The sequence below is a fragment of the Mus caroli genome, unplaced genomic scaffold (assembly GCF_978045245.1).
Source record: "Mus caroli unplaced genomic scaffold, Mus_caroli_1 scaffold_14, whole genome shotgun sequence".
In the NCBI taxonomy this organism is placed as follows: domain Eukaryota; kingdom Metazoa; phylum Chordata; class Mammalia; order Rodentia; family Muridae; genus Mus; species Mus caroli.
Genome location: NW_028227269.1, coordinates 14,234,616 through 14,247,500, shown reverse-complemented (window position 1 = coordinate 14,247,500; position 12,885 = coordinate 14,234,616). Strand labels below are relative to the sequence as shown.

General features: G+C 48.9%; 1 protein-coding gene across 3 annotated transcripts; it reads left to right on the top strand.

The window, feature by feature from the left end:
- Positions 1–2,233: 2,233 nt before the first annotated feature.
- Cimip5 (ciliary microtubule inner protein 5) lies at positions 2,234–9,761 on the top strand. Of its 3 annotated transcripts, none has more exons than XM_085830121.1 (5): positions 2,234–2,342; positions 2,443–2,666; positions 5,584–5,623; positions 6,660–6,872; positions 7,894–8,112. In XM_085830121.1, exons 2-4 carry the CDS (start codon positions 2,449–2,451, stop codon positions 6,849–6,851), a joined length of 450 nt encoding a protein of 149 aa, XP_085686247.1. In that variant the 5' UTR covers positions 2,234–2,342; positions 2,443–2,448; the 3' UTR covers positions 6,852–6,872; positions 7,894–8,112. The 3 variants fall into 3 exon arrangements, with proteins under 3 accessions (XP_085686247.1, XP_021034204.1, XP_085686246.1); XM_021178545.2 differs by having other exon boundaries at positions 7,845–8,100; XM_085830120.1 differs by lacking the exon at positions 5,584–5,623 and having other exon boundaries at positions 7,894–9,761.
- The last annotated feature ends 3,124 nt before the right edge of the window (positions 9,762–12,885 follow it).

Here is a 12,885-nt window from a genome sequence, read left to right as displayed (position 1 = left end):
TGCACCCCAGTCCCACTCATCTCCCCACCCTTTGCCCTTGCAACCTCCCCCCCCCAAATAAACACACACACACACACAAACACACACACACACAAACACACACACACACACAAACACACACACACACACAAACACACACACACACACACACACAAACACACACACACACAAACACACACACACACACAAACACACACAAACACACACACACACAAACACACACACACACAAACACACACACACACACAAACACACACACACACAAACACACACACACACACACAAACACACACACAGACAAACACACACACACACAAACACACACACACAAACACACACACAAACACACACACACACAAACACACACACACACAAACACACACACAAACACACACACACACACAAACACACACACACACACAAACACACACACACACACAAACACACACACACACACACACACAAACACACACACACACAAACACACAAACACACACAAACACACACACACACAAACACACACACACACAAACACACACACACACACAAACACACACACACACAAACACACACACACACACAAACACACACACAGACAAACACACACACACACACACAAACACACACACACAAACACACACACAAACACACACACACACAAACACACACACACACAAACACACACACAAACACACACACACACACAAACACACACACACACAAACACACACACACACACACACAGAAAGGCATAGAAAGCATCTCATCATAGAAGCTGCAGTGTGGCACCGTGTGTCCCACAGTGTATCCCTCTGTCCACACATCTTCACTTGCAGATGTTCATCGCAATGAGTCATTGCTCTGATTGGAGATCTCTGGCTCCTGTGACACATCAGTATTGAATCCTCATTGGGACCCCCTCCTGGTTATCATACTGTTGCTCTGTGTCATGGAGATCCTGCAGCTTTGGAACAGCAGGACTGGCCCTTTCATGTGTCCCAACCATCTGCAAATGATAAAGATTTTGGAGTGGGCCAATTCAGAGCCCTGGGTCTGGGCCCAGGTGGTAACTGAGGTGGTTAGCACTGTCAGCTCTCCCTTCTTTGCACCTCCAGGGAGAGCTCTCCAGCACTGCTCCAGCTAGACCACCCAGTGCTGACATGGGCAGGAGGCAGGCTCTGCTCTCCTGCCCTGGTGCCCTCTGGGCAGGCCCATGTGCTCCCACTCCTCCAGAGCCAGCTCCACTGTGCTGCCCAGCCAAGGCTTGTGGCCCATTCTCCCTAGGGCTGCAGCCTTCAAGGGCCTGGGCTAGTTCTCCTGCCCTCTTACCCTTAGGGCTGGATCATCCCTGCCTTCACTATTAGGACGACTATGCTGCCCAGTTGAGATGCAGGGCCAGCTCGCCTGAGTGCTACCGCCAGTGAAAGGGTGGGGCTAGTAAGGCATTTTCTTAATTAGTGATTGATGGGGAGGGCCCAGGCCATTATGTATGGTGTGATCCCTGGGCAGGAAGTCCTGGGTTCTAAAACATAAAAGGCTGAGGGCTGGAGAGTGGCTCAGTCGCACAGATAGCTCAGCTCACTGGGTGCTCTTCCAGAGGTCCTGAGTTCAATTCCCAGCAACTACATGGTGGCTCACAACCATCTATAATATGGTCTGATGCCCTCTTCTGGCATGCAGGTATACATGCAGATAGAGCACTCATATACATAAACTAAATAAATAAATCTTTTTAAAAAGATAGCAGGCTGAGTAAGCCATGGGGAGCAAGCCAGTACCCCTCCATGGCTTCTGCATCAGTTGCTATCTACAGGTTTTAGCCCTGTTTGAGTCCCTGCCCTTACTTCCTTCAGCGATAGAATACGATATGAAAGTGGACGCCAAATAATCCATTTCCTTCCCTACTTGCTTTGGTCATGATATTCCATCACAGCGATTAGAAACCCTAAGATGTCTTCTCTTCCTGCCCCTGGTCTCTCGTCCCTTCGTCTGGGACCCTGAGTTTTCCACCAGGGGGCAGCACAGGGTCTTGCTCCAGTTCACCAGCTCTGCGGAACACCGAGCACTCACAGCTTTCGGAGACCCAGCAGACACTGTCCCGTTCTCCCGCCCAGGGGAAGAGCTGGGCAAAGCACCTACGATCTGCACCCCACCGAGTGGCTCAGAAGTCTTCGGAGGGCGCACAGTGGGTCCGCCCCTTCCGCATGCGCACTTGGGAGTCTCCTGTTCCCTGGGCGACAGTCAACACAAGCAGGGTTGCAAAATACAGCTGGGCGCAGATGCTGCCCGAGCCTGGAGAGTTTTTGTCCCCCATCAGTCACTCTCTCTGAGCTCGAAATCCGGTGAGGGACGATGCGGGAGCACCTTGTGCAGGTTGTCCTGGATTAAGACAGAGAGTCTCAACCAGTCTTTCTCTTTTCTCTCCCTCTCCTGATTCTCCAGTCCCCCATGGGCAGCCAACATCGTGGGCTACCAGGAACCACATCAGCTGGGTACCAACCGCCCCCTACCAGGCAGCTTGCCTCAATTTCCGCGGCCCTGGGGGATGGCCCTGCTGCAAGCAGGGCTCTCGCCGGTGGTTGCCAGGGGACCCCAGCCCTGGGTGTGCAACAGGACCAGCTGTGGAGGGAGCTTGTGGAAGCCGAAGCACGAGGCCAGCGGCGTTGGTGAGTGTCCTGCCCCCGCTACCCTTCTCCCCGAATCTCTCACATCTCCATCCTCCTTGGGGGTCTGAGAAAGTGCAGAGGAAAGAGTTCAGAATATATGGAAAGATCAGAGGGGGAGAACGTGGAAGTAGGGTGTGAGAGAGGCCAGCCTAGGCCCAGACTGTGACTGAAGCAGCTAGGGCCTCATTCCCAACAGATAGCTGGGAATATAGGTATAGACAGGGCTCTGGTCCCATCTCCGGCCACACAACAATCTCTCTGTCCCTCCTCTTCTGGGAGGAAGCTGGCAGCTGGAAGCCATGGCACTGTCTGGGGCGGGACTCTGGCCTGGGTCTGGAGGTGGGGGTGGGGAGCCTCCTTTCTGGTTTCATTCAGTGAAGGATACCAGGGGAAGCCCGGTAGGTTTGCCCAGAGTTCCAAGGGGGCCTCGCTTCCCGGACCCCAAGAGAAGTAGGTAGACTAGGCAAGTATGATGACTCAGAGCTGTACGCCCAGTGTGAGTTTGAAGTTAGTAAGACAAAACCAAAGACTGTGGAGTGGCTGAAGCCCAATGGGAAGGAAGATGGCTACTGAGCAACCACTCAAAACTTTGAAAAGTCTAGATGAAGGCTTTCCAAATGCACACGCCGGTGGCTGCATTTTTAGTTTCTTTTCGCCCCTCCTTTAGTCTGGCGGTCAGACTCAAGGTGGCAGCAGTCACTCCATCAAGGAGCTCATTCACATAAACATAAGCACATGTCAGAATTTTCTTCTTCAGGGCAGAGTAATATTCTATTCCATGAAAATTATATATATATATATATATATATATATATATATATATATAAAACATTTTCTTCTCTATTTCAACTCTCATCATTTTCACATGTTGGCTGTTGTTAGTGTCACAGCAAACAGAGGAGAGCAGATTTCCCTTTGAGACCTGGCTTCCCATTTTTCAGATAAAATTTTCAGAAGTGGAATCAGAAACCTGTTCTAGTTTTGTTGGGAGGGACTCTCCTGCTGTTTTTCACAATGGCTGCCCTACTTTGCATTTCCATTAACAGTGTACAAGGACTCCAAGTTCTCCCCAACCCTGCTGATGCTCACTGGTTGTTTTGGTGCCTCCGTCCATCTAATTAGATGGTTAGAAACACAACCCTAGGCTAGCAACTGGTGATAGTATTGGAGTGGAGTTGTCAAGCTGTCAATCAGACACTGTCACTAGCGAGATAGAAATGGGATTAGAGGGTGCTCCCTATTGCTTTAGAATTGCTTCCAGGTAGCTGGGGTGTCCCTGGGATATCTGGCAGAATCCACCCCCTGTGTTGGTTGTGGTGTGAGGACACAGGAGAGATGCAGGGCATTCACTCTCCTCCTAACATGGCCTTTGTGGGGGAGCACTATTGCCCCCAAAAGACTTCATTAAAATATGTAAACTTGGTACTAGAGTGATGCCTCAACGGTTAAGATCACTTGTTCTTACAGAAGACCCAGGTTCAGTTGCTTGAACCCACATCTAGCGGCTCATGACTGCCCACAACACCAGGTTTAAGGAATCTAGCACCCTCTTTTGGTCACCACAGGTACTGCACACACAGTATGCAGTGCACATACAGACACATGTGCATTCTTTAAAAATTTGTAATATGTAAAGCTGAGCCCTAACATGGCGTTTTAGTTTCTTTTCTATTCCTATGATAAAACATCATACTAAGGCAGCTTATAAAAAAGTATTTAATTTGGGGCTCGTGGTTCCAGAGGGATAGAATCTATGATCATCATGGTGGAAAACATGGCAGCAGACAGTCAGGCAAGTTGCTGGAGAAGTAGCTGAGAGCTCACATCTTTATCCATAAGCACAAGGCAGTGAGAGCCAACTGGGAATGGCATGGGCTTCTGAAGCCTCAAAGCCAACCCAGTGATACACCTCCTCCAACAAGGCCACACCTCCTAATCCTTCCCAAACAGGCCCACCAACTGGGACTAGGAACGGTTCACATAGATAAACATATAGGAACTATTCCCATTCTAACCATCACAAATGTTGATGACCCAAGGCCATAATCCCAGCACTGGGAAGGTAGAGGCAGGAGAGCTCAAAGGTCAAGGCTGCCTGGTTTAGCAGTGTGCACCTTTAATCCCAGCACTCAGCAGCAGAGGCAGAGGCAACCTGGTCTACATAGAAAGTTCCAGGCCAGCAGGACCACAGTAATACCTCATCTCAAGTTTAAAAAGAGGAGGAGGAAGAGGAGGAGGAGGAGGAGAGGAAGAGGAAGAGGAAGAAGAAGGAGGAGGGGAGAGGGAGGAGAAGGATGGAAAGGGGAGGAGGAGGAGGAGGAGGAAGGGGGAGAAGGAAAGGGGAGGAGGAGGAGGAGGAAGGGGGAGAAGGAAGGGGGAGGAGGGGGAGGAGGAAGGGGGAGGAGGGGGAGGAGGTGGTGCTGGCCAAGGTCATCATCGGCTACATCTTGAGTCCTGAGCTAACCTGGACTAAAACAAAGGAACAAATAAGGAGCACGTAAACTTGAAGTGCTAAACACACCTGTAGTAAGAAGAATGTGTGGAAATGACAAAAACAAGAGAGAAAAAGTAGCCGGTCACTCTGTGCCACTCCGTAAGTAAAGCGTGGGCACTTGACATTTATTGTGGTTTCAGAGCATTTTAATTCCACCATGGTAATATAAAGATTTAAAGGCATAGTGGAAGTCAATTTTCAGGATATTCCATAAAACAAACAAACAAGATACAATTGATCTGGAAAGATGGCTCACGGACTGCCCTTCCAAAGGACCTGGGTTCAATTCCCAGCACCCACATAACAGTTCACAGCTGTCAGTATTTCTAGTCCTAGGGGATCTGACACCCTCGCACAGACATATACGTGGGCATTAAAAACAAACCAACAAAACCCCTCACAATCCCATGCTTTCCTTTCCAGGGCTGAGAATTGGGGTTTCCTGAAAGACTATGACCCTCTGGTAAGACAGCACCCCCACCCCCAGAAAACTGCTTTCAGTGTGGACAGCCATTCTTTCTTCATTTAACTAATTTTTTTGAGGACCTACTCTGGGCTCTGGCAGAATAGAAGTGTTGTTTTAAGTAACTAGGGGTCTAGTGGAAAAGAAAGTATTTATAAGGAACATTTAGGACAAAAGTACCCAGTATTTGTTAATTTTATTAAAGATGTATTTTCACTGGGGGGTAGTAGCTCATGCCTTTAATCCCAGCACTTGGAGGATAGACATAAATGGATCTGAGGTTGAGACCAGCCTGGTGTATGTAGAGAATTCCGGATAGCCAGGGCTATGCAGAGAAACCCCGTCTCAAAAAAAGCAACCAACTAACCAACTAAAGATCTGTTTTTCTTTTCTTTTTTTCTCTTTTTTTTGGGGGGGCGGGGGGTATGTATATTGTGCATTTCTGTGTGGATGTGCTTGTATATACAGTTGTAGGAGAGAAGGGGCAAGCTGAAGAGACAGTTTTTCATAATATGGATGCTAAGAACTGAATTAGCATTTGGAAGTGTGAGCCTTACCCCTTAGTGGCTGAGCTATCTCTCCAGCTCTGCTCGTCTTAATAAAAATAAGCCAAGTGAGCCAGTTGTGGTGATTCTCACCTTTAATCCCGGCACTTTGGAGGCAGAGGCAGGCAGATCACTGTAGCATTAAGGCAGGTCTGTTCTGAATAACAAGTCACAGGTCAGCCAGGGCTGCAGAGTGAGACCTCAACTCGTGACTTATTTACTGCTTCGACTTCTCCCCTATAAGGAGTCTGCTGTGGGTAGGAATGTGTGCCCAAGTCCCCTGAAGACATCTCAGGACAATGGCCCTGAGTCTATATCTCTTGTCCACCCTCCACTCTGACTGAAGTGGATGTTGTCGCAATCCCTTCTCGCTCCCATCCTGGGTTCCAGGTCCAGATTGGGATATGAGAATCCAAGAACACCTTAAACATAGCGCTCGGCTGCTTCTTCATCCCATGAGGTGTGTGACCTGGTTTGTCTCCTCCCCTCAGGGAAATAAGAAGGAGCCTCAGGAGCTGCCTGCCAGTGTGCCCTTCTTCTCAGATACCTTCCCCTGCTCTACCAACCGGGAGGTGGGCAGCAGGGTGGACACGCCCCTGGGGAAAGCCCTCGGCCACATGGACTTCTTCTTTGTGGAAGGCACTCGGAAGAGGAAGCCAGATGATGAGCTGCAGCCAGTGTAGTCTCGGGGCTGGCCACAGCAGGTGGGTATGGAGTGGACGAAGCCCAGGGAGCCTTCACACGTGCTCTTCACTCAGTCCCACACTGGAATCCTGCATGAGGTCCCTCCCAGGACCACGGAATTTCAGCTCTTCCAGTTCAGGACCCGGAGATTCTGGAAAGGGAGCGCAGAGTTGAGTTTGGGAGCATGTTTAATGAGTTCAGTCTGACCGCATAACCATGAGGTTGCCTACAGCTTCTACCTTGGTCTGTCTGTGGGTACTGGGGTACCTAGGACATGTCTGTGCACAAAGGTGTCCTTGGAGGCCAGAGAAAACACTGGATCCCCGGGAACTAGAGTTAGAGATGGCTGTGAGCCACTGTGTGCGTGTGCATGCTGGGGATGGAGCCTAGATCCTTTGCAAGTGCTTTTAACTGCTGAGCCATCTCTCCAGCCCCAGTCTTGACTTATCTTTCTTGCTCCTAGACTTCCACTTGAATAGAAATAGCTGTTTGGGAGGCAGGGGGTGTGCTAGGTAGAGTAATGCAAAGTATGCTCATGCCAGATAATCATGTTACACCTGTGCTGAGCCCCTAACAGTTACCTCTGTACCTATCCAACCCAAGGCAGGCACTTGATGGCCATGTGATACTGCCACCGTATGACCTTGGCTCCTTCAGGCATGGGTCCAGGGCCCCTGCACTGGCTCCCAAGCCTAGAAGCACAGCCACTTAAGATGTTGTAGCATTTCAGCCCAGATCACCTTCATAGATATTTTTGTCACTATCCACAAAGTCTAGAAGCCACATCAAACATTTTGACTAGCCTGGTCAATTCTCTGTGATGTGTGGTCAAGGCAGTAATACCCCTCCAGGCCTCTGTCTCCATAGTTAGAGGATGGACAGGGGAGGGGAAGAGACAGATCTCAAGGACATCACAGGGGCTGCTCTTCTGCAGAGCACATTGATAGCAGGGACCATACAGCGCAACTCTCCACCTCCTTTCCCTTGCACAGGCCTTGGCTGCAACAGCACACCGGAATATCTTGTCTATGTGTCTCCCAGTTTCTTGGACCAACAGGTTCCCGGCTGGGCTGGCCAACAGGCCCAGGCTGCTCAGCACCAGAGAGTGCCAGGGCCAGCTGAACCGAGAGAGCCTGCAGGAGACTACGGCATACAGTGTCTGCTTTACTCTGGAGGCCACAGCCAGCCCCACACACCCTCTACCTCTGCCTCATCTTCAGACTCTCCAAGAAAGTGCCTGCTTCTGACCTCCACTGTCACATCCACAGGCTGAGGGGATGGAGACGGAGGGTCCAGCCACCACTGTCTTCTTTCTCTGGATCCAGAACAAGGAAATCTAGACGAGCCGGTGGCACCAAACCTCCACATCATCACTGGAAAAGTCTAGGGAGCATCGTCCAGGACAGTCAAACAGGGCAGCGCAGAGCCCACAGGCTGGGTGGCACCAGGGGACAAGAACGGATTAGGCAGGAAGGGCCATGGCAGAGGATCTCCCTTCAGTTCTAACCACTGCTTTTTTGAGAGTCCCTGCCTCCCTCTGCTCTATGACAGAAGCTGCCCATCTACTCCAGTGATAAAGGCACTGAGTGGCCTTTAGGCCTCTTCCTGTACTAGAAATGATGAGGCAGTGTAGGAGGGACACATGAGCCAGCCTGAGTGTGGGACAGTGATAGGCAGCCTGTTTTGGTTGAATGAGGCTTCAGTAGAGACCCAGTAGAGAACTCTACAAGGGACAGAAAAGTGAGCCATGTTCCCAGAACCAGGTGTATGAAACCACAGAGCTCCCAACTTCATAATTCTGTGACTATCAGTCAGGCAGACAATGTCTCAAGCTTCTGGGATTCTGGCTAGACTCCACCTCCACAAGTTACCTGACTATAGCCAGGTATGCTCCTCCCCACAGTTACCTGGCAACAGCAAGATAGCCCAGCCCACTATAAAAGGAGCTGCTTGGCCCCTCCTTGTTCTCTTTAAGCTCTCACCTTTCTTTCTTTCTTTCTTTCTTTCTTTCTTTCTTTCTTTCTTTCTTTCTTTCTTTCTTAGATTTATTAATTAGTATAAGTTCACTGTAGCTGTCTTCAAACGCACCAGAAGAGGGTATCAGATCTCATTATGGGTGGTTGTGAGCCACCATGTGGTTGCTGGGATTTGAACTCAGTACCTTTGGAAGAGCAGTCGGTGCTCTTACCCACTGAACCATCTCTCCAGCCCAAGCTCTCACCTTTCTTACTCTCTAGCACTCCTCTCTTTCCTTTCCCCCCTCTCTCCACGTGGACATGGCCACCCTCTCTCTTTCTATCTTCTCTTTTTCCCCTGCCTTTCTACAATAAAGCTCTAAAACCATAGACTGTCTCTGATCATCAAGGCCCGCCATGCTTGAATGATGGGATAGGCTTTTTCCTAATGAGCTGAATCTAACCTCCTGCCGGAAGGTCTTCCTGCCACTCCAGCCACAAACCAGACCAAGGACTCTCACCCCTGTGGGAACCATCAAGCGCCCTCTCCCCTGCCCTCTCCTCCTTTCGACCCCAGAGCTGACTGAGCCACCTGGGGCCCCCATTTGTTCTCAGCTTCTCCACGGTATTTAGCGTGGGATGCCAGAGGCTGGGAACCTGGTGCCTAACTAAGATTGTCCCTTGTCCACCACCCACCAAGCTGAGGTCAGTGGCTTCACATAGCCAGACACCCACCCGGGGCCTCGTGGAAAGCATGCAGCAGTCCTCCGAGTCCGCTGCCCAGAGCACCTGAACTCTGGCAGGACGCGGGTTCTCTCCCCTCTTTCCCACACCCCCACATCTGAGAGGTGTCTACCCACCACACTTAGGACAATGTGGATACCAAACAGAAAGAAAGTAGGAAGCTAGGCCTAGCTTGGCTCTACACCTCTACACCTTTGACTAATGTGCACACACAAACACACGTACACACAAGTAATAATTACATTTTTTTGATACCAAACTCTTGTGGACTATAGAATAAAGAGCAGAAAATCCCCATCTAACATAGTCACAGCTAATTTAGGTATGGATTAATAAAGACCACAGAAACCTCTAGTTAGAGATTCATGGAAAACCCCATCAGTAGAGGGGTGGCTGACACAATGTACCTTCCAAAGTGTCACTCTGGAGACATCAACCGTGTACCCAGGAGCCCTCCCACCAGACAGATAATAAAGGATCGTGACCTGAGAGCCACCAGGAAAGGACAGAGACACATCCTTGTCACTTCATGAATGACAAAGGAGCCAAGGCAGTGACCCAGGTTAAAGGCTACAGTCCCAAACTTTGCCAAAGGGACTGTAGAGAATGCGATATAAGTGTCAGGTGACAGATGGACAACGTGCTGCATCCATGTCATAGGGAGGGGGGCAATCACACTGTGGCTGTTTACACAACCCTTCTTCAGCTGAGCGGGCTCATCTAACTACATATGGGGTCTGCGAAAGTAAGTGTTCTGGACACATGATAACTGAAGATTCATTCAAAATCAACACAGAACTACCCCAGGTTGTCTGCCAGTGCAGCTCAGGGTTTTACCATGTGACTTCACTGCAGCTGTGGCTCTGAACACACAGTGTGCATGTTTTGTACTTAGCAGGCTTTTACACCACACAACCTCAAGAGATGCTGCCTGAAGCACTATACACAAGCACATACATGCACACATGTGCACACATACATACACATGTGCGCACACACACACACAATTGCTGCTCTACTTGACTTAATGTTCTTTATTCTTTTTTTTATATGAGTACACGGTAGCTGTCTTCAGACACACCAGAAGAGGGCATCAGATCCCATTACAGATGGTTGTGAGCCATCATGTGGTTGCTGGGATTTGAACTCAGGACCTCTGGAAGAGCAGTCAGTGCTCTTAACCCCTGAGCCATCTCTCCAGTCCTTCAAGTTTCATTTTTTAAAAATGAATTTGGGTTGCAATTAGAAAAGCTCCCAACAATTTTAAATGTCCTTAAATGTGCTGTGTCATTTTATATTACTTATTTATATAAAAGGGAATTCTGTGTATTGAGGATTATAAAATCAAAATGTCAGGGGACTGGAGAGACGGCTCAGGGTGAAGAGTCCTGGTAGGTCTTCCGGAGGACTAGGGCTTCGTTCCCGGCACCCACAGAGTGGCTCATGATTATAACCCCAGTTCCAGTGAGTCCAGTGTCCTCTCCTGGCCTCTGTGGGCACCAGGCATGTATGAGGTGCCCAAACTTATATGCAGGAAAGCAACCACATAAAAATAAAATAAAAATTTCAGTCAACTCTGAAAAATGTTGAAAATGTACTATTTTCTGTCCTATCATATACTCAGCCAAGATTTAATTTATTATGTAAAAATGACACCACCATCTCGGTATGCATATCTGCTTTTATTGTTGTAATAAATTGTAAACTTAAGTGTAAACCAAAGAATTATTTTTTTTTTAAAAAAGTATTTAATTTTTTTATCTGCAAGTGTTCTATTTGTACACATTTTTTTTAAGTTCAAGGATTTTTTTTTTTTTTTGAGTTTGAGAAAAACAGGGCAGGCAAACTATAAATCTTGGAAAAGGAAACCATGTCCTTTGTTTAGTTAAGTAGCCACGTGGCAGACAAGCAGCCAGTGTGGTGAGGGGAGCGTGGGGAGCCTCTGGGAAGTAAGGGAACAAAAGCATCTGGGAATGCATCCTTCAGCAAGAGACAGAGATGGAAAAGACACAGGACAGGTGTCCAGGCTGGCTCTGCAAGCTACACCCGATCACATGGTGTTCATGGCTCTATATCCAGCGTCGCATAGAACTTTCTCAGTTGAGATGGGCTGTGAGTGGAACGAGTTTAAGAAGTCCTGGTGTGGAACAAACACCTTTGTTCCCAGGATCGGTGCTGGGCACAGCCCACTGGCCAGTAGCTTATGTGCAGCAATAAGTATGGACAGGTAAGCCATATGTAAATAGAACTATCAGCTATTGGCTAGCCTACAGGTTTAGGGGATTGTTTGAGTACATGGGATGTGAGATCCTTTTATGTTAGCATTTACCCTCAAAATGGAACAATTGCAACTTTGTAAGATGGAGTCACAGGACAAAGCTGCTTGCTTACACAATATGGAGTAACTCGGCAGAACTGGCTGGCTGGGATCCCCATTCTTGTCTACTTTTCTTAGGAGCAGAATTGTCTACTGATGAGCAACATAGCTAAAATATGGCTCAAGTGTGTGTGTGCGCTTGATGAAGACTGGAGGCAGGTGTGCTGGTTTACAGCACAGAATTAGTGTTCTGCCTCATAACCTACTGATCTCCAGAGGTAGGGAAAATGACCCCCCCCCCCCGTTCCAGTCTCGTGCCTAAAGGGTGTCCAGGTTTCCTCCCCGTTGTTGTTTCTCCTGCGGAGATATACAGAGGTGCCAACTCTCCCCAGGTAGGGCTCCAACAGCCCAAAGAATCAATCCCATCATGTGCAGCTTTGGTCAACAATGCATCCATTGGGATTGTTAACTGGACTGTAAGTGATACAGGCACCGCACCACCCAGCATGGGTGATGACTCAGGAAAGAAAACTGCATCAGTAACTGCAGTCAGGTTGTCAGCCTCCCACTCCCTCCCCCAAAGCTACTGTTTACAGTTTATAAGCACTACAGGAGAGGGACCTCATGACACTCCCACTACACTCACCTTCCAAGGGCATGCTATGGGCCCTGAGCTCTCCAGCCAGCGATCACAGTTGCCCTCATATGAGAGAGAGCATGGATCCAACCGAGGGGAAACAGCAGCAACATCCCCTATCAATAGTCATCTACTAACTCTTTTGAGGACCTGAATTAGATCCCCAGAATCCACCTTTAAAAGGGAAAGTGGCCGGGGGGGGGGGTACACAGTCTGGAGGAATGACACTTGAGGTTGTTCATTGGTTTACACAAGCACTCACTCACAGACTCGAACACATGCCAACAACAACAAAACCTAATAAAAATAAAAAGAGGAGGGAAGGTTGGAAAGAGTGGGCTCTCAGAGAGTACGATGGAACAAGCTTGTAATCCCAGCAT